At 34.3% G+C, this 24,096-nt stretch overlaps 1 protein-coding gene and 1 long non-coding RNA gene across 2 annotated transcripts in view; both read left to right on the top strand.

Annotated features, from left to right (window-relative positions):
• Positions 1 to 5,155: 5,155 nt before the first annotated feature.
• Positions 5,156 to 12,350, top strand: LOC111055311. Its single transcript, XR_002606365.2, has 4 exons — positions 5,156 to 5,393; positions 7,218 to 7,245; positions 8,767 to 8,844; positions 12,080 to 12,350. It is a non-coding gene; the product is annotated as an uncharacterized LOC111055311 (long non-coding RNA).
• A 4,461-nt stretch (positions 12,351 to 16,811) lies between these two features.
• LOC111056296 (mitochondrial cardiolipin hydrolase) overlaps positions 16,812 to 24,096 on the top strand; it is a 33,883-nt gene continuing 26,598 nt past the window's right edge. The window contains exons 1-2 of the mRNA XM_039438556.1: positions 16,812 to 17,661; positions 18,713 to 18,897. Of these exons, the coding sequence (XP_039294490.1) occupies positions 17,480 to 17,661; positions 18,713 to 18,897 (367 nt within the window). The 5' untranslated portion in view covers positions 16,812 to 17,479. The remainder of the gene's footprint in view (positions 17,662 to 18,712; positions 18,898 to 24,096) is intronic.

The raw sequence follows: 24,096 nt of genomic DNA on the forward strand, positions 1-24,096 counted from the left end.
TCGATTTCCATCAGACATACTGACAAACAAACTAACAAACAGAAATGGAATACGATGATAAATACGTCTATAGTAACATCCATATGGGAACGTCTGTTATAGTAGACTGCATAAAACTAATCCGATGTTAGTTGGAAGAGCTGAGTACCTCCTCACCCCTTACCATAAACTTTGCCAATTCTTCAGGTGTACTGTATTTTGAAAATATCAATATTAATTCTTACTTATAATCAGCTGCGGACGAAGTTGTTCAAATCTTATTTGGCAACGTTGCATTTACCCTCATGAGACTATTTTCATACGGTCTTGTATATTTAAAATAATGTATAATATAGTGAACAACCAATTCATTTTTAAAGTAATTTATTATAATATACATGGAATGAAAAATAAATGAGAGATTATAAACTACCTAAAACAACTTGGACAACAAAATAAATAACTTAGACTATATTCTTTTAAATTGGTGCAAGTTCCACATCATCCGCCTCTTGCACAACGGTGGTATCACCAATCCTAAAACTCGCAGCCGAGGACCAACTGCTAGAATAAAATAATAATAATAACGAATTAGAATATCCAATGAATTATTATTATTATTATTATAAATGTATAACAAATTCCGGCCTGGGCAAGATATGTTTCTCATACCACTCCCGTGTTTCGGTTGGACACGTTAAACTGCCAGTCCCAGCTGCCTGGAAACAGTCGTTAGGTCATGTCAGAGGCCTTGAAATTGATCAGTCCTAAGAGGGACAGTGAAAAGGGGGTCCTAAGCCCCCCTCAAGGATCAGATAAATAATGAAAATGCGGGTCTATCTACACGAATCCTTAGAGTCTCATAAAAATTTAATACTTTTTTAACAGCAGTAGTATAATTCCTTCTACAGTATTAACAATGTAGCAAAATTGCCTTGAAAGTATGGGTACAGAGTAATAAAGAATATTCTTTTCTCTGTGGTATAGTTTGAATACAGAATGGGTACACTTATTGATCAGAGCACAATAAGTGAGTTATTGAATAAATTTCAATGTTAGAATTAACAAGTTGCAAGATGTCACAGTGAAAGCAAGACTAAGGGCACAATCAGACAATCAAAAATGTATGTAAAGAGTTGTTGAGAATTATGGGAACAGCTTGATGCATCTTTAGTTTTCTAACTAAAAGTTATTTTCCAATAAGAATATTTTCCCCAATGAAATTGTCATTGTAACAGAAAAATTTATCTTTTTCCATGATTTTTAAGAAATCTGTTTTAGTGTATTCCTACTTTAGAGCCTCTCTGTAGACCTGAATTTCTAATAAATATTTCATGATTGAATTTAATAAGTAATTATGTATAATATGTCTGTATTGATACTTCAACCACATTTATATAAAACTGGAAAAAAATGAAGTATAAATAATAACATCTTCGAATGTAGTGTTTATGGGGAAAAACCCAGGTCCCTCTATCCTTTGGGGGTATTCCTTCCCCCCCCCCAATACCTCTTGGTTTTTGCCCCTCCTCCTCCCTAGCAGTTTGGTGAAATGGCGCCACTAAAGTTGAATGAAATCAACTTCAATTATTGTATGGTAATTGTATGGCAAGATTACGATACTTATGAGCTCTACTTAGAAATGGATGGTGAAACAAGATAATTGAACTGGAATGTAATAAACTGTGATATTTTTATAATTATATAAAAGCAATTAAGCCATACATTACGATCATTGAGAGAAAAACTAATAAGATGCTTATATTATCTTCTCAAATCTTGATACATTAACAATACACTACTGGTAATTCACGAGTAAATATTGATGGGGTCGATTTCAATGAACAAATTATTTAAATGAAATGGTTTATTCAATTATTCAAATGGAATGGTTGTCTTCTTCTAAATGTCTATACTTGAGCATTCTGTTAATTTCGAACAGAGCTCCCTTCCACGGGGTTTTCTCAGATGATGCAGCAATCACTTAGGAATCTCCAACACAGATTTCAATAATCCAGGAGAGAGTCATCTAAAATTAAAACTATTAGTGCAATATTGCTAAATTATTATTGCCAATTATTAGTCTTTTTCAGAAAATTACTAATCCCATAAATGTCTGTTAATTAAATGATAAGTTATGGAGTTCCAAATATATATTTTTTGCATTCCCATTTTTTTTTTTTTTTTTATATTTTGAATCGTTTCATTTGGGTCACTTGTTGTTTAGTCGAATATAGTATTTAATACACTGGCAAGTCTCAAACAAAAGGAGACATGTCGAGATGCCTTCCGTCATCTGGGCATCATGACGGTGACCAACATCTACATCATGGAAGTCATCACCCATGTTAGCCGACTAAATCTCCAGAGAGGCACAGATGTTCATAAATACGTCACTCGGCAGGCAGACAACTATGTACTCCCAAGGCACAGGACTACAATCTTCGAAGATAAACCTTCATACGTGGGCAGAAAACTGTGGAATCACCTACTGGAGAAGATAAAGGCTGGATTGTGTGACATTGAAAAAAGACTTAGTGAGTTTCTCAAAGGAAGGCCCATGTACAAACTATGTGAATTTCTTGAAACAGGAGACAGACTGGCAGTGAACAAAAATATAATTGTGAATACAAACAATTCAAATATATTTAATTATATATATATATTTTTTTTATACTTGACAACAATTGCTATTCTTAGCAGCGACTACATAAACGCTTAACATAGGTTGCTAGGGAACGATAATAATAAGAATGTGATGAATAATCTATCCTGTTCTAGGCGAGCAATATTTCTGTATCACAGATATCCAAAAACTTCAACACTAAAATATGAATATCTTTGAAACGGTGGTTTGATACATTGATGAGCGATTTCCACCATTCATTGTCTCTTGAAATTCTTTATTTGAATCTTGTATTAAACCTTCCCAAAGAAAATGTTTAATTCAATGTGGTGGAATGAAGATGGCAGACCTAAATTATGAAGCTACCTACAGAATTTTTTTTTAATTTGAATAGGAATCCCAGTGGAGCCCACTGTCAAATTATCTTGGGAAAAGGAACATCAAACTGTTTTCCTATTAATATTACGCTGTAGGCCTACGTGAATCCATAGAACTTCATAGGTTTCTCCGTATGGGTAAATGATTCAGAAACAAAATTCAAAGTTTGCCAAATTAATAATACCAACGACATAGCAACTGCCATCACAATTTGTATCATTAATATTATGCGTATGCTACTGAAAGATAATAGTCAGGCAGACACTCAGGAGCAAGTTATTTTAGTACTTTCAATGTTACTTTTATATCCTGAAAAAGGACGAAGAAGTGAGTAAAATATTTTGTTGTTCAACGAACTTGATCTGTAAAAAGGTTCGAAGAGTGCATGTTCAAAATTTGAAGCTGATCGATCAACTCTTTCTAAAGTTATTGTAGTGCATTCAAACAAACAAGCAAACCCACAGACTGGCAACAACTTTGAACTTGAGTATAAAGTAAGAACTTGCTAGCTCTCGTTCAACAAATATTATTGAGAGAACAACGGGCGGTTTATCAAGTTGGGAGCACATAACTTGAAGGAGTCAAATTATTTCAGTCTAGGGGATTGAGTATTTTACAAGAGAGTGTGTTTCTGAGGGATATAGGCCTATAGTGAGAAAGTGAAGAAGTGAGGATTCAATTGAATTGCAGTTTTAGTTTTTTTGCACGGCCGGCCCTCTCTCACATTCAATCATCAACCTTCCAGTACGATGCTACATTAACTATATTATACAATCCTACTCAGTGGAATGAGGGAATTCACAATATTACAAGCAAGAGTTGATAGTAATGAATATTATTGACACAAAAAAATTACAAATCTTGGCATGGGAGAGTCAAATTCAAGATAGGTTGAAGATAATATGTCTGAAGCATTCTATGAAATAATAACAAAACCCTGAGGGGTTTTGAAGAAAGGAGAACATTAGCACACAACCGGGTAAGAGAGAGAGTGTATGAGTGTGTGTGTGTATGTGTGTGTGTGTGTGTGTGTTTGTGTGAGACAGAGAGCGAGAGCGAAAGGCGCAGGAGTGATAGAGTGAGTGTGAGGGAGGGGGTGAGAGAGAGGGAGGGGGAGAGCGTGAGGGAGAATGAGAGAGTAAGCAATAGAACTAAAATAATGAGGTTGAGATAAGAGACAATGTCACACAGGAGTATTGTCTAACGGTGGTGACACACACACTTCTACAGTCACTCTAAGTTATAAACAGAATATTTCAAAGAAAGTACAGTCTGTGACAAAATTGAAACCAGTTTACTTCCAAACTATTCTGACATAAGCGTCAAATGCAGATAGCGACAACCAGAGACTGTTTTCCAGGTAGAGAAATTAGTCACGGACTCGCCCCGCCAAAACAAGACACTTCTTTTTCAGCACAAGAACGACAAAACTAGCCACCGCCAAAACAAGACTGATTTTTAGTGCTAGGATGGATGTGTCTGACTTTGACGGTGGTGTATCCTGACATCGCCCCGTATACTCAGTGGCAAAATGGTGACGATTTGACGTATCTCTCGTATCTTCCATCACTGCCACTATAACGTGGACCTCACTATAGTGCAAAACAAGGAGGATAAAGTATTGTTCAGGAGGTGCAAAATGTTCCCATGGATCTCCATTTCAAAATCGTTGGTTCAAGCCTTAGAGCAGTTATAGAATAGACACGGCCCATTGCCATTATATATTTTATAAAAATGCTCTGCAGTTTTCTATCCGATGCTGACGTCACGATATGGTGATATGGCAGCATATCTGAGCAAACTTCTCTGCAGAGTTTGTTTACATTGTTTTCTATCCGATGCTGACGTCACGATATGGTGATATCACAGAAAAGATATATGTATACTGTGGTGATATGGCAGTAGATGTTGGCTTCAGAGGCTAGACTTTCCAGCATGTCTATTCTATAACTGGTCTAAGGTTCTAGCACGGCCTACTAACTCATGGCCAGGCCGGTGGGTAACCACTCGGACGACAAACCACTCGGACGACATTGTAAACAAAGGTATTATACGTCATCACTAGGCATTCGGTCGACATAGAACGTCATCATTTTATATATAGCATATACACTAGATCCGTGACGTTTTGAAGATTGATACTAGCGCTGCCTATAACATTCTTGCCAGCTTTGTCTCTACATTTTTCTACTTCTTTCTATATTAAACTAAATTATTATCTTCAAAAACAAAGCAATGGGTTTCTTGCTTGTTGATCTTCAATTGCTGCTTGCTGGAACCGTTAAACCCAAAGCTTTGATGTTATATTTTATTAAAATTTCAAGTTGAAAATTAGCTTTCATAGTTTAGTAATATACCAAAAAACATTTTGGCTTTTTATGTGGTTAACATAACTACATAGTGCAATAAGGTAAGTCAGGGTTATTCATTTATTCATTTATTGTATAAAACACTATAATCATAATACAATTATGTCATTGGAGGAAAAACTAGGCTAAGCCTGTATTATTTCTCTCCAAAAATTTTGATAAAATGTTAATGTTGTCCAAAAGTTGAGGTTATGTGATCACACACTGCTTTGGCACTAACTTGATTTTCAGTCCAGGAATAATGATTTGAATATTTGAAGGTTGAATTTATACTCTAAATGAATCACAGAATATATCACAATAAATTAAAAACTCAAGAGATACTGCACTTATTTGAAAAATTTGAATGAATCAAAAACCTACTCACTATTAGTTATTTACAGCTTAGGTTAGGATAGAAATTTGTAAGCTACTGTTCTGTAAAATAACTCAATTTATAATGTAATTATACAAAAAATTAGACATGAAACATGGTTAAACTATTTCTCAAGTAATTTGTCAAATGATGATATTGACATATTGTACACTGATGACTAGGCTACAGTACTCTTTTAAAAACGAATAAGTACGGTAGGTCGTATGCATTAGCCTACGGCCTTATTTTACAATATCTTGGCAACATATTTTGAGTAGACCTAAATTTTGTTATTATAATATGTTCCTTTATTAAAATTTAAAGTTGAAAATAGGTTTCCATTAATAAGTCTGTTTGATAGTCAGATTATTGCTATAGGCCTATTTCTGATATGCTATGCAGTACAGGCTGAGTAGTATTGGCTTACACAGGCCTCTCCGACTACCCTATAGGCCTATAGTGAGGTCCATGTTATAATGGTATTAAAGAAATATAGCGGAACAGCATTGCCGATTCTCAGCCTTGCAACTGACTTCTATAGTCGATAGTTAGCCTAATACTGGTATATCAACTGTTCATTCTTGTTTCAAATAATAAATTATATTTTATTCGTCAAGAAAATATAGTTTTCAATGATTATTTCAATTCGGTAATTTATAAATTTTTATGATTGAGATTAAATATTTTGTTTATTAATTATACTTCCACATTGTTGAAAAACCATTTGGCAACATTGCGGAGCTAGAATGGAATAGCGGCCGTAGTGCTATCTGCTTTTTCGAATGATAAACAATGATAATAGCAACGCCATTGCTAATCAAACACTGCTATTACAACGTGGACCTCACTTTTTTAGATTTTTGTTGTCAACTATTGTTGGCCTAGCCCACCTTCAGGGATCCTACTGTTCATATTATAGACAATGGCTTTTAGAAATTTTGCTGATAAAAATATCTCTTTGCACCATCAATGCAGGGATTTATTACTGTTCTTTATTTTCAAACTACTAAAATCAATTTTCCGATTGTGGTGGAGATAGCCTACAAACTTTTTATTTAAAATGTTTGCTGTGATACAATTCAATTAATTTTATTATTTGTCACAGGCTAAACAACAGTCAGCATTGACAATAGTCATATACATTAAAAACATGAAAATTTTAACTTCCATATACAAAGTTGGACTTTAAGAAGTAATAAATAATATATCAGTTACATAATTATACATTTTAGAAAGATTTGAAAAATTGCTTTGGTTAATGAGTTACTTTGTGTTACCTAAACTTAATTATTATTCTTTAACTGTATATTATATCATGGTCAATCTTATTTTAAGAATACATACAAGATGTATCTGGCATAGGCTACATAGAATTAAATAATTGAGTTTGAAGATTTTGTGTGTTTGTGTCATTATTGTAATGTAAGGCCTATTGAAACAGTGGTGAGACACAGCTCAAGAAATTTTATATTTGTATAGAAGCTACAAATTAAAATGTTTTTTTTTTCAGGTCCACCTTGTATGATGTGATGATCAGAGTAAGTAATATTTGAGGAGACTTTATTATGCTTTTCTTACAATTATTATCAACTGTTACTATTAACTGTGAGTTAGTTATAGTTATCAATAGTAATTAGTAACAATTACTATTAACTATTAGGCTAGGGCCACACGAGTGCACATAGTGCGTCCGTTGCAACTTACTTTTTGCGGCCGTCGCCAATGACACCACACGAGCGTTGAGTGTGGTGTGTCAACGTCAGTTGGCTTTACGCAATTGAACCAGACGAAGTAATAACTTTTGCATGTCTCGACGTGCATTGTAACATTTCGACGCAGTTCAAAAATCACCGTCCGTTACGACTTCCGTTACTTGGTATGCACGTACCTCGTGTGTTGTCACCAATTCACTTCTATGTATTTCTACAACGGACGCACTTTGTGCGCTCATGTGGCCCTAGCCTTAATGGCCGGCCTATCGAGCAGCATACTGAAACTAATAAGAACGAAATGTTAATTAACTTGTTGTATAAATGTGTGCCTAGAGGCAATGGCGGCTCCAGGGGGGGGGCATAGAGGCATGGACCCCCCGTGAGCTCAGAAAGTTTTATATTTTCAACAGGACTCTATCAAAAGAAATTAATGTTTCAAAAAAGTTCATTGATTCATACAATAATTAGTACATTATCATCTTATAATGAATCATTCATAGTTTGAATATAATTTTTTTAATAATATAAAATTCAATCCATTAAATAATATTTGTGAACCTATCTGAATCGCTAACCGCAGAAAGGCACCATGTCCAGTTTTCATAATTTTACAGGAGAGACAAAACACTTGATAAAACCTAAACCTGCAGTAGGCCTAAATGATTTATTCAAAACGTCGCCATTACAATGCTATCAGTTGGACATGTTTCCTTTCTGCGGTTAGCGATTCATTTATAAAAATGTGATTACTGAGATTGTAGTTAATTATGGAAATCCATGAGTGAGCTAAAGAAAATGATTCCTAACATTTTTCAGTAAGCTGCAAGAACATTAATTTTTCTCCTCGTGTTTTAACTCTATTAACTTATTATGTTTATGAGTAACAAACTAATTTTTTTCTGGAACAAGAGGGTCATGCCTCCCCCCCCCACCGCACAGATTTGTTGTTTTGCCTCAACTGTTTGAAATAATCCAATCTATGATAAAATAACATAATATAAGATCTGAGAAATATTTCCAGATAGTCTTAAACTTGTTTCTCTATACCAATTATAGGTTACATTCATTTGATCAGTGTTTCACCTTCTGATCCATTGAGGATGATCAAGAAATCATAAGTTTTGGTTCGCCTAATTTTTCAGTTTCCTGCAATTCCCGTCCAATATAACTGGCGGACAGATAAAATTATTCCTGTCCCATCCATTGAATTTCAAAGAGAGAAGGAAATCTTCTAAATTCATCTCTCCAAAAATTTAAAACTTTCAAGAGTAATAAGTTATGATTTTTCACAAGTGTGTTGAATTTTTGGAAACCTGAATTAAAATGCAAATTAAAATGTTTTTTCAGGTCCACCTTGTATGATGTGACTATCTTCTTATTCAATATGTGTGGTTTTCAGGAAAGCATTTGCCCATCATATCAATTGTAAGTAATATTTGAGGAGACATTATTATGCTTTTCTTACAATTATTATCAACTGTTACTACTAACTGTCAAGTCAATAGTAACAGTATTAACTATTAATTTATGGCCTATCAAGCAGCATACTAAAGCTAATTATAATAGTCCAGGCAATGGATGCTCAAAAAAGGGTATAGAGGGGAATGTTTGGAAGACAATTTCTTACCGCAGTTCTGTTTAGGGTATTTAAGGAGGTAAATATAGAAAAGTGCAATTTTCATTGCTGCAACAAGTGTTCACTCAGCGGTTCCACACCTTCAACAGAGGAGATAAAGATGCACACTTTTGGCATGTTCACCTACTAACTGGTCCAAATTAAGCTGCAAAGTCAAAAATTGTTTCACAGACACCCCCCTTCAAATGTGATTTTCAAACGATCAATTGTTGCAGCAATGAAAATTTCACCCCCTACATTGAAGCTGCTATAACAATGAAAGGAAAACTTGGAATAGTGAAATAATGCATCATTTCAAAGAGAATTCAATGCTCTATAAGCATCAGTTTTTATGATGCATTGTTGGAGAGTTATAAGCCCTGAAAGAGCAAAACATTGGATGAAAACCTGTCATTTTAACAATTACACACCTTCAAGAGCGAATATCTTGGTAACTGTTTGGAATATCACAAAATTCCAGCAAACAAAAAGTGTAGAGAATTTATTAAGCTTCATTTTTGAATAGTTAGTTATGTCAGTTGAAACATTGTTCTCAAGATAAGAGCGTGGGAGCAAAACGCTTAAAATGCAATTTTCAAACCACCCTCATCCCTTTACCACATGAGTTAGGAATTTTGATATGTTCTTCTCGTAACTAGTCTTAACAAAGCTGCAAAGTCAAAAATTGTGTCTAAAACATTCCCTCCAAATTCCTTTGTCAATTGGTCTATTGTTGAAAAAATGGAGATTTCACAATCAACACTAATGCTGCTGCAACAGTTATAGGGAAATGCGTATAAGTGTGAAATTATATATCAAATTGAAGACAATTCAATGCGTTATAAGCTCATAATCAGCATGAATTTTTCCCATCGATTTTTAAAAAGTTATAAGAGCAAAAATTGAAATATATTGGAGGCAAACATGTTTTTTCAAAAATGTTACACCTTCAAGAGAGGATATATCGAAAACTAGAGAAGATACCGCATAGAAAAAGTTGTGAGATGAATATTGTAAGAAATTATGTAAGCTTAAATTTTGTAAATAACAATTATGTACGTAAGATTCATAGTTTTAGATTTATATGCGAGAAACCAAAAAATGGTACCTTTGAACCACCCACACCCCCTTAGCACATGGGGTAGGTGTGGGGACTTTTGATATGTTTACCTCCTTACTACCCTAAACAGAACTGTAGGGTCAAAAATTATTGTCTTCCAAACATTCCCCTTTATAGCCTTTTCTTGACTGGACTATAAGAACGGAATGTTCATTAACTTGCTGTATACATAAGTGCCTGAGTAACTGAGTAGAGGAGGTTTTATTTCTGACGTATTAAAAGTGGCCTTCAGATGTTTTCATCAACAATTAATTTCTGTCACATTCCAGGATTTGACTGTGTATAACCACTTACCTGTATAGAATGGAGAAAAGTTACCTTAGCTTAAAGAAAGACCTCTATGACTTCGCCTGTATTCAGGCATTATAAAGTAGGTCTACCTGAATTTTGTTACTGTAAAATCTAATGGATAAGAAACATTTTTTTGGCATTTGTAGTGTCTTATATCTCACTATAAAATGAATGCTCTATGTGAGAGGAAAACTCTTCAACAAATCTCATAGTAGAATAGTTTAATGAAGGCGGCTGAATCAGACAAGGGTCTGATCAAAAGATTTACACTCATGAAGTTGGAAGTGTTCTTTTAGAACACTTAGCAACTCTTTAGAAACTCGCGCTCGGCAGGGGGCTTCGCCCCCTGCACCCCCAATAGGGTGGGTTAGCAGCCTCCGCGCTTCGCGCTCCGGCTGGGAGGCAGGCTTCGCCCGCCCAATTGTCTTTTGTGACTATATAGTGTTGGGTAGCAGGCTCCGCGTTTCGCGCTCCGGCTGGGATGCGGGCTCCGCCCGCACAATTGTCTTCTTCTCCTCCTCCTTCCTCTTCTTTTTCTTCAATAATTAGATCACAGCTGCTGGTCAGTAAACAACTTGGAATGATGCCAGGAAAGGCGCGACACGTTACAAAGATCTCACACACACACAGTTTTCGATGAAAACTCAATTTGAATTTGGTTGAAATTTAGCTATGGCTATTAACTTAACTTGGCGAGCTGAACAAAAAAGCTTGAAATAAATTTTTTGTGGGAAACAAATTTAAATGTGTCCCAAATATTTGGGCGAGTACAGGGGTGCCGGGGGGAAAAATTTGGAAGGTCTGGAGGTTTTCCCGTAGCCTCCAGTGTAGTATGCAACAGATTTGGTATTCAGTTTTCACAGCGATCTTATAGTTTTGGCTGGGAATTTTTCGTATTTGGGAAAACTTCAAATTTTCGATGAAAACTCAATTTCCCGGGTCCCCATTTGAATTCGGTTGAAATTGAACTATGGCTATAGGCTTATCTCCGGGGGCTGAACAAAAAAGCTTTTATCGAATTTTCTGTGCGATGCTGATTTCAAATGTCGAAAAAATTTGGTGGTCTCTAGGGGGCCAGGAGGTGAAATTTTCGTGATTTGGAGGTTTTCCCATAGCCTCCAGTACGTTCCCTAATTGATTTCGAGGTTGTTTGTCCGTGACAATCAGCCGTATTGGCTGTGAATTTCTTGTCTATGTGGCTTTAATATAATAAAGATTGGCAACTTCAATATAATAAGATTTAGTACTCTTATATACAATAAAGTTAACTCCACCCACAAAGAGCATTTGGACAAAATGTTATTCAATTTAACAAGTATAGCATAGCAACAGACATCATCATCAGTGGATTATATGATGTTTGTAGATTAAACATAGAGCATTTGTCATGATGTCCCTAGTATTCAAGTTTTATAGTCTACTTTCAAGTTTTGGAGAAGCCATTCTTGGCATTCACCACTGAACCGGCATCCACTTTGCATTCATGATAATAAATGTTAGCATCTTGTATAAGTCGTGATATACTGCTCTTGGAATACAATTTTGATGCAATTAATGTCACAAATGTTGGTGGCTGCCAAGATAAAAGAAAATTATATTAAATTTCTGGTACTGATATCAATTTATTTTTTCAGATCAGGCTACTGAGGACAGTGGATAAAATTGATATATGGTGTTTTGTTACCATGATATGGAGGGTAATGGTGGATGAGTGTGGGATGACACTAACAGGACAATAAGAATCGCGTTTGAGGGAACTGAAATGCATTCTAAGCTAGTATTTCATCTTAGCCAAGTATTCAAGTTTATGAAACTACTGTCTGTAAGACAGGTATTACGATGTAAGCAAATACAGTTGTAGCAAATAATATTATATCTTTGATAAATAAAATTAATTTGAATTTATTCGAATTTGTTATTGATTATTACTATCCTATTCCATTCTAGCACCTCCTGTGTGAATTTATAATTTACAAAAGTAATATATTCTGATTTTTGTAAACAATACCTTGACAGAAATGAAAATACATTTGAAAGCTTAAAAAATATATTGGAAATTTGAATTTTCAAAATGTATTCTGAGTTTTCTAAAAGAAAGTTTAAAAGTTAATTATACTCTGGATCTGTCTTTTTGTATCTCTCATATTTCTATGATGAGACAGAAATTTTTTTGTTGCAATAAGACATTTTACAATGCATGCTCAATATCAAATAATAAATAATGTTGAAAGTTGAGAAATACAATCAGGGGCCTGTTTCATAAAAATTTAGAAGTCCTGTAATACAGGAACAGCTGATTTTATCAGCTGTATTGAGCATGTAATTGGAATGGTGATCCTGTATTACGTGCCTTATAAGTTTTATGAAACAGGGCCCAGGTTTCACTGAGTAATAAAATAAATAAACAATTGCAATGATTTATTGACGAGCGTTAGCGAGTTCTCACCTTTGACTTACTGAAGGCCAAAGTCGTTGTCCATCTGTTTGTATGTCCTACAATAACATTAGAGAGAATTGATCAATCAGCTTCAAATGTTGAACACGTATTCTTTGAACCTTTTTACAGGTCAAGTTCGTTGGACAGCAGAGTTCACTAAGGCCCGCCGCAAAGTAGACCCACGCTAATCCACGAAAAGCAACCCACGCCGTGGGATGTTTTGTAAACCATTGATAGGCTTCTCTAGACATCTGTGTAACACATGCAATGAATAATCACTTGTCAGCTGATTGATTATGAATAATTTTATAGCAATGGTTTAAAAAACATTCCACAGCGTGGGTTACTTTTCGTGGATTAACGTGGGTCTACTTTGCGGCGGACCTAACTCCATCGTCCTTTTTCAGGATATACAAATAACATTGAAAGTGCTTAAGAAGAAAAATTTGTTTCGATTTTTTTATCATTCAGTCAGCTGGAATTAATTAGATGCTATTCATGTAATTTTTCAATTCATTTAAAAAATCTGATGCTATTTGGCAGGCTGGTATCACACTGACTGTCCTTTATGCGCCGACACATGATTTCAGCTGAATAATACTCAACATAATTATTTCATTTATAAGTTCTATATTAATGTTAACGTCTGTCTGCCTGTCTATTGACTGGGTAAATACGCGTAATTGATAATACTAATTGTGATAGCAGTTGCTATGACATTGACAAATTTTCTATGACAATTTTTTTTTTGTTCAGTGTTAAAATTGTGAGTAGAGCTACTATTAGTGTTTACTAACACTCGATTATTCAATGTAGGTACCCATATATTTCATTTTTGTATCACTAGTAGTTCTGTGAACAGTAGACCTCGCGCAGTCATAACGACGTCCCAAACCATAAGCAAATCCACACTGATACACTAACTATTTATTATTTGATCAGATCATGCTTACACAAGATTTAATTAACATATAACGCTTTCCAGAATTTAGCGCGAGAAAACCAGAAGACATCTAGGCGCCCAGACGAGCTGTTATAAGTTCTTTGCATCCTATTATTTAATAGTGCATAAAAATTGTATTCAATGAGGCATGCAATTATAGTCTACACAGATGCTAATTTTTTACCAAGTTACATAGAGATATTGAATTGCATGCGTCATGGCATGCAATTTATAGTCAACTCGACAGCTGATTTATGATGAAAAATTCTATAGTCTGATTTTCACTGAAGGAGGCTCCTTTTTCCTTTTATTTTATCCTTGAAATGTAAAATTTCCAAAAAACCTTGTATATACGTCGACGCGCAATTTAAAAAGGAACATAAATATACCTGTCAAATTTCATGAAAATCTATTACCGCGTTTCGCCGTAAATGCGCAATATATATAAACATTTAAACATTAAGAGAAATGCCAAACCGTCGACTTGAATCTTAGACCTCACTTCGCTCGATCAATTAATTATTAGTATTATCTTTAATGTTGAGATCATTGAAACGTTTTCAGATATATGTGCAGGTTTTGTCATTAATTTTCTTTTTAAATTCTGTATCGAAATCATGTATCATATGACCACGTTCCTATTTGAAAAATGAAGTTGGATGAGTATAGTTTTGAAGCGATAGAAAGTAGTTTTTTTTCAATTGGAATAGGATCCCCATGGAACCTAATGTCATATCATACTACTTGTAAAAGAGATATTTAACTGTTTCCATAATAATTCTCATTAAATCAGGGTATAATTACAAATTGCGGATTTCAGAGATCAATACAACAGTTCATGAGCGAGTTCTATAACCCAGGGGTCACTAGTTATTCTATTAAAAAACAAATCAACTGTCAGCTGGATTATAAATTACATTCAATATTATATAAATACGAGTAGCCCTTACAAAGAAAGCAAGTAGGTAATATTGGAGTATGGAGAAAATTCTTCTACTCTCATAATATTATTATCCTGAAGAAAACACAAATTGAGTCAGCTGTATTTCGTCTATTTTTGCAAATTGGTTTTTAATGCCTAAGGGCATTAAGGACCGGTTTCCGAGCTCGAGATTTAGTTAAGTTCTATACTTTAAACAGCTGGAGTTGGAAAATTTGCTTGCCAAAATGGGACATAGTCCACGTTCAAATTAAATTTTCCAAAAACTAGAAAGCCGGTCAAGTTTTAATTGTGATTAATTCCACGAGAACCAATCAGAGAAGCCGTCTCATCAAAAAGGTCTTCTCTGATTGGTTCTCGTGAAATTAATCACGGTTAAAATTTAACCGGATTTTGTGCAACCAGGCTGTAAATACAGTGTTTCGCTGTAAATGCGGAACACACATCAAGAGAAAAGCAAAACTGTCAACTTGAATCTTGGACCTCGCTTTGCTCGGTCAATGAATAATATTTTATAGTCTCATTATTTCTTTGATCAGAAGTAGATGATGTATATCGCGATATTGGAGTATGAAGGGTTTCACTAAAATTACTATTGCCCAGGTCAGTAAAATAATTGAAAACGTGAATCTTTTGCTTTGATTGTTTTCTATTATAAATATGGCAACAGGAATTTATTTTGGTTGTTTCTCCATAAAAGTTTTTTATTGATACTACTAGTCTATATATAAATAATATTTTTTATTGATTATTAAATACTATTTATATATCATTAAATATTATTTATTACCCCGTCACATTATATTATGATGAAGTGGGGTATCATTTTTTTAAGAATGTGCAAAAATATTACGGTAGGCCAAAAACTTTTTTCTGATTATTACTTTTGTGAGATAATGGAATAAGTAGGTAATCAATAATATTAAATATAAATAAAAATACAGAAATTGAGTTATTTTAAACGAATAAGTTTTTCAAAAATTAATATTCTTTTGAGAAAAATTCTCTATTCAAAAATACCATGAAGAAAATATCCATGTACATTTACTGAATCAATTTACTGAATCATTGCTCGTACTGTATATGTCCAACTACATTTTCTATTTCACTTGTGGCTTCAGATCCATTGTGCATTATGATCACTTGACCTAAGTTTGCAGGTTAAATAATGAAAAAATGAATTCTTTATCTGACATTGCAATTGGATTATAGTAATGTTGTTTATCCAAGTTGATAAACATTTGGGAAATATTTTGAAAAGATATTAGGGAAATATTTTGGGACTGTGACATGATACACACCACACACCTGAAAATAAACTATTCATTATTTTTAGAATTTTCTAAATATTATTATTACTGTATTTTTGTTTTGTAGTTTTTATTCATTTTTATAATGAAACTTTTTCTGAATGTTTCTTTCAAATTTTGATGATTGTAATTTCACACTACTTTGCAAGAATTCATTAGAAGTAAAATGATGACATGCTGAACTTCTGAAAGCAAACTATTTCTTTTTTTCAATTCTTTATATTATTATTGTATACAATTTTTGTTTTGTCGTTTATATTATGAGAATCTCACTACATGTTTCTTACAAATTTTGATGATTGTAATTTTACATACTGCATTGACTTATTGATTTAATAAAAAAATATGAACATCTGAAAACAAACTACCGTATTTCCTTCTTTGAATTTTTATATTATTGCATATAATTTTTGTTCTGTCGTTTCTATTATGGAACTCTTCATAAATTTGTTTCTTACAAATTTTGATGATTGTAATTTTATGCCTTGGTACACGAAGATCACTGTCATTATAGACTATAGGCTAATCTATGATATTAATCCTTTCAAAATCTTTAATATTAAATAATCTATTTAATCCTAAAAATACAACAGGGGCTACGCGTAACCCCAGACCATTTTCTGACCTCCGTCTTTCAGATGAGATGATAAGTCGTCGGTCCCGACTACCTGAGAAGTATTCGTCATCTCTCATCATTATCCATCACTCATTACCCATGCACAAGCCAAAGAACTTATGTCGGCATACTCATTACCCACGCACAAGCCAAAGAACGTATGTCGGCATCACTCTCAGTATTATTATATCAAAAATCAGCTGTGATTTCGGACTCTGAATTTAATTAAAAGTGAAGCAACATAACCTACCTTTTAGACCTTGGCTTACTACTATCAAAATTCGAAAAGGAAACAGTTTTAAGCTATGGCCTGTTGGTCCTTTTCTAATCATTTATTTGATTTGTACATTGGTTAATGTAAATAAATAAATAAATATTTTGGCTGTCGTAAACTTGTAGATCTGGGATCTTTTGTATTCCAGTGCTCTATTATATCCAATGTCGTAATAAAAAACAATATTCAAAAACTTTAGGCAGTATCACAGTTCAGCAAAGCTCTCACTAAAGAAATCCTCCAACTGGTAGAAGCTCCTTATAATGAGCCACCGTGACAACGTGATCCTAAATACATTTACAGGGCTCGCCCTAACTGAGTCTGGCAAACAGTTAAACATTCGCACAGCCAACACTGGGAAACTATACTTCACTCTTGACAGGCGACAGCGCGGCACATCCAAGTTGACCCTCCCTTGACTTCCATGTGAATGCACTCCCTCTCTTCTGGTGTATGTGTAGATGTTTTTCCTGACATGTAGGATCGATGACAGTATGTAGAGGCCATATACTGTATGGATACCCAAACGCTGAAATATGGGCTGGCAGTGTGCATCATACTCACTACAGTCATTACACGGAGTGCCTACTTCTGGAGCAGGAGAATGTTCCTCACATGCGCCGAGTGCCCCCATATCAAGATGCCGTACTGTGGCTGGCAAATACCGCATGGTACAACATCAGCAAACGATCAACAGTGAGCAGCCCCCTCATTTTCCGGAGCTGATAAACTACTCTAGAAAGCCTTTTGGAAACTTTCCCATCGATGTTTTAAAAGTTATAAGAACAAAAATAGAAAAAAAAACTGGTGGCAAACATGTTTTTTCAAAAATGGCACACCTTCAAGAGCGGATATATCGAAAACTAAGTTTAGAGGAGATATAAAAAGTTGTAGGATGAATATTGTAGGAAATTATGTACGGTAAGATTTAATTTGGTATATTACAGTCAAGTCCTTAAGATACATAGTTTTTGAGTTTTATGCGAGAAACCAAAAAATGGTACTTTTAAACCACCCCCACCCCCTTAGCACAGGGGGTAGGGGTGGGGACTTTTGATATGTTTACCTCCTTACTACCCTAAACAGAACTGCGGGGTCTAAAATTGTTTTTCCAACTATTCCCTCTATAACCTTTCCTTGACTGGACTATTAACTCACATTTTTGTAAATATTTCAATGGCTGAGCCTTCTTTCTTTTCAATCCAGAATGAAGTCCAGAGACTGTAGATACTATAGTCTGGGCAAAAATGTACTAAAAAAGAAACTCCGTTGTCATTTTTGGGTAACAACCGTAGAAGCTGTCACAATTCCTTCGTTAGGACTAGTAAAATGAGGAACACAAAGATGATAAGTCGAAATCATAGGCAAACCACTCGAAAACAAGATGGCCGCCAAAATTTTAAGGGTTCTATTTCAGGGGTTTGTCTGTGATTTCGACTTAACCTATATTTGTGTTCCTCATTATACTAGTCCTAACGAAGAAACTGTGACAGCTTCCTCGGTTGTTACCCAAAAATGACCACAAAAGGACATCTACCCAAAACTATTAAACTGTATAGTTAGGTTGAGGAAGGCGACTCAGCCACTAATATTTCCAAAAATATAAGTAATAGTTTCTTCATGTTCTTAATATTCAAATTGTGCTCTATCCTTATTCAATATCAATGTATGTAATCAATATCAATAAATTCATATACATTGAATAAAATTAAAATCAATATTTTAAAGTATTGATAATCTTTTTCAGGAGGCTACTTGACATCATTGGGCAGACGAAAAATACTCTTGACATATGTATTTACATTTTTACTTATCAAGAGTTATATCAGAAGTTGATTGATCTATTCGACTCAGGAGTGAAGATAAGAATCATTATGGATAACGAAATGTCATCAACCAATGGCTCTAAGTTGGAACAACTTTTAGAGAAAGGTATGTCAAATACAGTATAAAGAGATATATGATTATTTTATCGATGATAATAATAATGATTATATGATGTGATTAGAACGTACCTGATATAATATCGGGGCACCGAGGTTCACTCCAGAGTACAAAAGCATAGAAGCATAAAATAATAGTTTATATTCATTTATTGATACACAGAACACAATTCTTCCAATTAATTGGGGAAGGACCAACAGGCACAGACCAAAACTGTTTCTTCTCCGAATTTTAATGCATACACTATAAATACGGTAGTCCAAAAATCACTCACTAATCACTTAAAACTGTAAAATAATGATTAACTTAGATAATTTTGATATAGGTGCTTCAATTTAAATGAAAAAATAATGGATCTTGAATAAAATCATATCATTGGTCATGTCAACAAATCAGATATGGTTGATCAAGTTGGTTTATCTGATTGTCAGATAATACTTCTCATGAGATCCGCTGATATATTGCTACTACCAAAGTAAGTGCATTTTACTTCAAAGTTCAATTTTAACAGTGAAAAAGTATGGATATGCAACAGAGTATTGCAATAGTTCAACAGCTGAACATAATTCTGTCTCTCTCCCACAAAGGCACTGAAGGTGTGTAATTAATTGTTAACAGGTTTTTATCCAATTGCTAATGCATTGAAAATGTCACCCCTTACATTTAAGTTGTTATAACAATGAAACAAAAACTTGGAATCGTGAAATAGATCATTTCAAAGAGAAATTTAATGCTCAACAAACCTACGATAAGCATTAATTTCTGCGATGCATTGTTGGAGAGTTATAAGCCCTGAAAGAGGAAACAATTGGTTAAAAACCTGTTATTTTAACAATTAATTACACACCTTCAAGAGTGAATATGTTGGGAATATCACAAAATTTCACTGAACAAGAAGGATAGAGAATTTATCAAGCTTCATTTTTGTATAGTTATATCGTTTAAACTTATTGTTCTGAAGATATGAGCTTGGAAGCAAAAAGCTTCAACTTTTAAACCACCCTCATCACCTTAGTACATGAGTTAGGAATGGGGACTTTTTATTATGTTCGCCTCCTAACTAGTCTCAACAAAGCTGCAAAGTCGAAAATTGTGTTCAAAACATTCTCTCCAAATTCCTTTGTGAATTGGTCTATTGTTCAAAAAAAGGAGATTTCACACTCAACACTAAAGCTGCTGCAACAGTTATAGGAAAATGCATAAAAGTGTGAAATTATACATCAAATTGAAGAGAATTTAATGCTCAATAAGCTCATAATCAGCATGGATTTTTCCCATCGATTTTTAAAAATTTATAAATGCAAAAATATAAAAAAATGAAGGGGAATGTGTTTTTTTCAAAAATATCACACTTTCAAGAGCAGATATCTCGAAAACTACAAAAGATATAGGAAAAGTTGAGAGATGAATATTGTAGGGAATTATGCAAGGTTTCATTTTGTGTGTAACAGTTATGTCCGTAAGATATATAGTTTTCAAGTTATATGTGAGAAACCAAAAAATGGTACCTTTGGACCACCCCCACCCCCTTAGCACAGGGGGTAGTGGTGGGGAATTTTGATATGTTCACCTCCTTACTACCCTAAACAGAACTGCGGGGTCAAAAATTGTCTTTCCCTCTTTACCTAACTTTTCCCTCTATACATCTTTTGAGCATTCATTGCCTGGGCTATTTGACTGAAAATTGGAATGCAAAAGTGTATGGAACATAACCTACTTTTTGGACTACCGTATTTATAGTGTATACATAAAAATTCGGGGAAGAAATAGTTTTGAGCTGTGCCTGTTGGTCCTTCTCCAATCAATTGAAAGAATTGTGTTCTGTGGATCAATAAATAAATATGAAATAAATGCTTTTGTACTCTGAAGCAAAGCTCGGTGCCCCAATATTAAGCCTGTAGAGCAACATAGTCAAGCCTTTATTTCTATATATATTTATATTTCCTGAATGTATTTATATTTATATTATTTTTAAAATTTATCTCTCAGATATAAAAATATTGGTTCACCAACTAGATCTCATTTCAATAAAATCCCTATTTCAATTTCACTTATTATTATCATTATTATTATTCCTTTTATATATATATATATAGCATAATATAGCATGCTCTTGCGGAAATATTTTCAAAGAGGGGCACTTTAATGCAACCTTCCTTTCATCTTTATAACACTGTTTTGACTATTTTATGAACTTGCGCACAATACGTGCAGTGTCAAGGAGGACAGATTTTTGCATTCTCTTCAGCACCTCGTCTTCCAAGTTAATACTTGGACAAATTTCCACAACCAACTTGAGTATCAGGCCATTGACTGTTATTACAATTGGAAGTACTCTCACTGTATTCAGCCCATACATTTACTTCAGCTCAAATGATAGCTCTTGGTATTTTCTGATTTTCTTGCCTCTGGTCTTCTGAGCATTCTCATCTGAAGGTACAGCGATATCAATTATATAAGCCCTCTTCTTCAGCTGATCCAATACTAGGATGTCAGGCTTGTTGTGTACTACTCACCTGTCTGTAATCATTTGGACATCCCAGTAGATCTTGACGTGATTGAACTGAACCAGAGGAGGAGGCTGATAGTTATAGTAAGGGGGACCTCTGCAATATTGCCAAACTTGATCTGCATCTCAAAGTGCAAAATTTTTGCCACATTGTTATGGCGCAACATATACTAGTAGGATAAAAATGAGAGATATAAATCAACAATGACATCACATATTGATTTTCTCACCCTTAGTAAGAGTGCAACAGACATTTTATCAGCTTATTAGAGGCTAGTATTCAATTTTGTAACACTTTGTGAGAGTATCTAAGATAGATAATATTATAATATGATGATGGTAATGTGAAGCGGGGTTGCATAAACAAACCCCTGCTTCTTTTAGCAAGACATACCAGCTACTAATGAATTCTACAGGTACACCCCATTTATCTGATTGATGCTGTCTTCATGTGTAGTGGGTTGCATAAGCAACCCCACTGTCGTCATTCACACAAACCAGTTAAATAGAATATTTTGTTTCTTTATTTTTCAGTCATACAATCCAATTTAGTGATAAGTATAGTCATCTAGTGGTGAATGGCTGAGTAAGAGAATGAGAGAGAGAGAGAGAGAGAGAGAGAGAGACAGTGTGAGTTAGTTATGCTTTTATTGACACATTATGGAATGAACACACAAAAATTCTGATTTTCTTTTGTATAACAAAAAAGAGTGTTAGTGTTGATAGTAACAATATAATATTAACAATAATAAGTGAAAGATTTATATAAACATGAACACTATAGAGAGTTAGTGGCATACAAGCCACAAATTTTGATTTGTCAAACACAAACACAACCTTAAAATTCTGATTTTCTTTGTATAACAAACAAGAGTGTTAGTCACATGCAAGTCACTGGTGTATTCGACAAATATTGTAATTGCAATAATAATAATATTAATCACATACTAGAAACATGCAAGTCACTGGTGTATTCGACAAATATTGTAATTGCAAAAATAATAATAATATTAATCACACACTAGAAACATGCAAGTCACTGGTGTATTCGACAAATATTGTAATTGCAAAAATAATAATAATATTAATCACACACTAGAAACATGCAAGTCACTGGTGTATTTGACAAATATTGTAATTGCAACAACAATAATAATAATATTAATCACACACACACACACACCACACACACACCACACACACACACACACACACACCACACACACACACACACACACACACACCACACACACACACACACACACACACACACACACACACACACACACACACACACACACACACACACACACACACACACACACAATATGTGCCCTCTATAAGGTTGATGATGATGTTGATGATGAGGAGGAGGAGGACAAGAAGGCATAGGATGTACTACCAATAATTATGTACCTCTCAAAAGATATAGAAGTAAAATGACGCACCGTTTCACTTCATCAGTGTGGCTGCCATCAACTCTCAAAACTGCTGTCTGATTCCAGTACAAGTTTGCGATTATATTCAAGTCTTTGTTATTCATTCCTATTGCCTTGAGTATGTCAATCATTTTAACATGTTGAACCCTGTCAAAAGCCTTCTCATAATCAATGAAGCATGCAAATACATCACAACTGACATCTCTGCACCTTTGGAACAATACTTTAACACTAAATAGAGCCTCTCTTGTTCCAACAGCATTCACAAACCCAAATTGGTTTGGTGAAATCTGCTCTTCACAAAGCCTATATATCCTTCTGTGAATTATTTTGAGGAATATCTTCAAGAGATGGCTCATCAAACTGATTGTCCTGAAGTCACCACAGGTTTTAGAACTTGCTTTTTTGGGAAGTGTGACAAATTCTGACTTCAACCAATCTTCTGGAATTACTCCTGATGAGTAAATGTTATTGAATATTTTAGTCATTTAATACCATCTTCATTCAGCAATTTCAAGAATTCAGCTTCTATTTGGTCTGGTCTGGCTGCCTTTCGGGGCTTCATATGTGAAATGGCTGCTTGTACTTCCTCAACAAGGATTTCTGGCCCTTCTCCTACAAATGTATCAGTTCTTCTCTAACATCATGGAAAAGCTTCTCCAGATAAGATTTCCATAGCTCCTTCTTCTTATCAGTATTAATGATGGTATCTCCTGCTTCATTTACCAGAACTTTACAATTCTTTTTATTGTATTTTCCTATTACTTTGTGGACTTTCTTGTGAACGTTGAAATCATCATGCTTGCTTTGATGGTATTTGATATCACAGCAATTTCCCAATAGTCCCCTCTCCTTTGCCATCCTGATTTCCTTTCTTATAATGTATTGTATTCATTTATATTCTGTCACATTTTATTTATTCAACCTTCTATCCTCCATCAAGTCCAAAATTTCTGTTGTCATCCAAGATTTCTTCTTGATTCTTTCTGGCTTCAATAGCTCCTTCTTAACAGATTCTACAGCTTTCTGAATTTTTTTGAGTTCTGGCTCAACATTATCACAATCATTTTGTTGGATTTGTGCATGGAGCATTCTTGATGCTGCTTCCTTAACAAATGGGATATTCAATTTTTGCAAGTCATAGTTCAGCATTCTCTTTTTTGGACCTTTTTAAATTTCAATTTAAATGTACCTATCAAGGGATAATGATTGGATCCTATGTCAGCTCCTGGATAAGTT

The sequence above is a fragment of the Nilaparvata lugens genome, chromosome 1 (assembly GCF_014356525.2).
Source record: "Nilaparvata lugens isolate BPH chromosome 1, ASM1435652v1, whole genome shotgun sequence".
NCBI classification, from domain to species: Eukaryota; Metazoa; Arthropoda; class Insecta; order Hemiptera; family Delphacidae; genus Nilaparvata; species Nilaparvata lugens.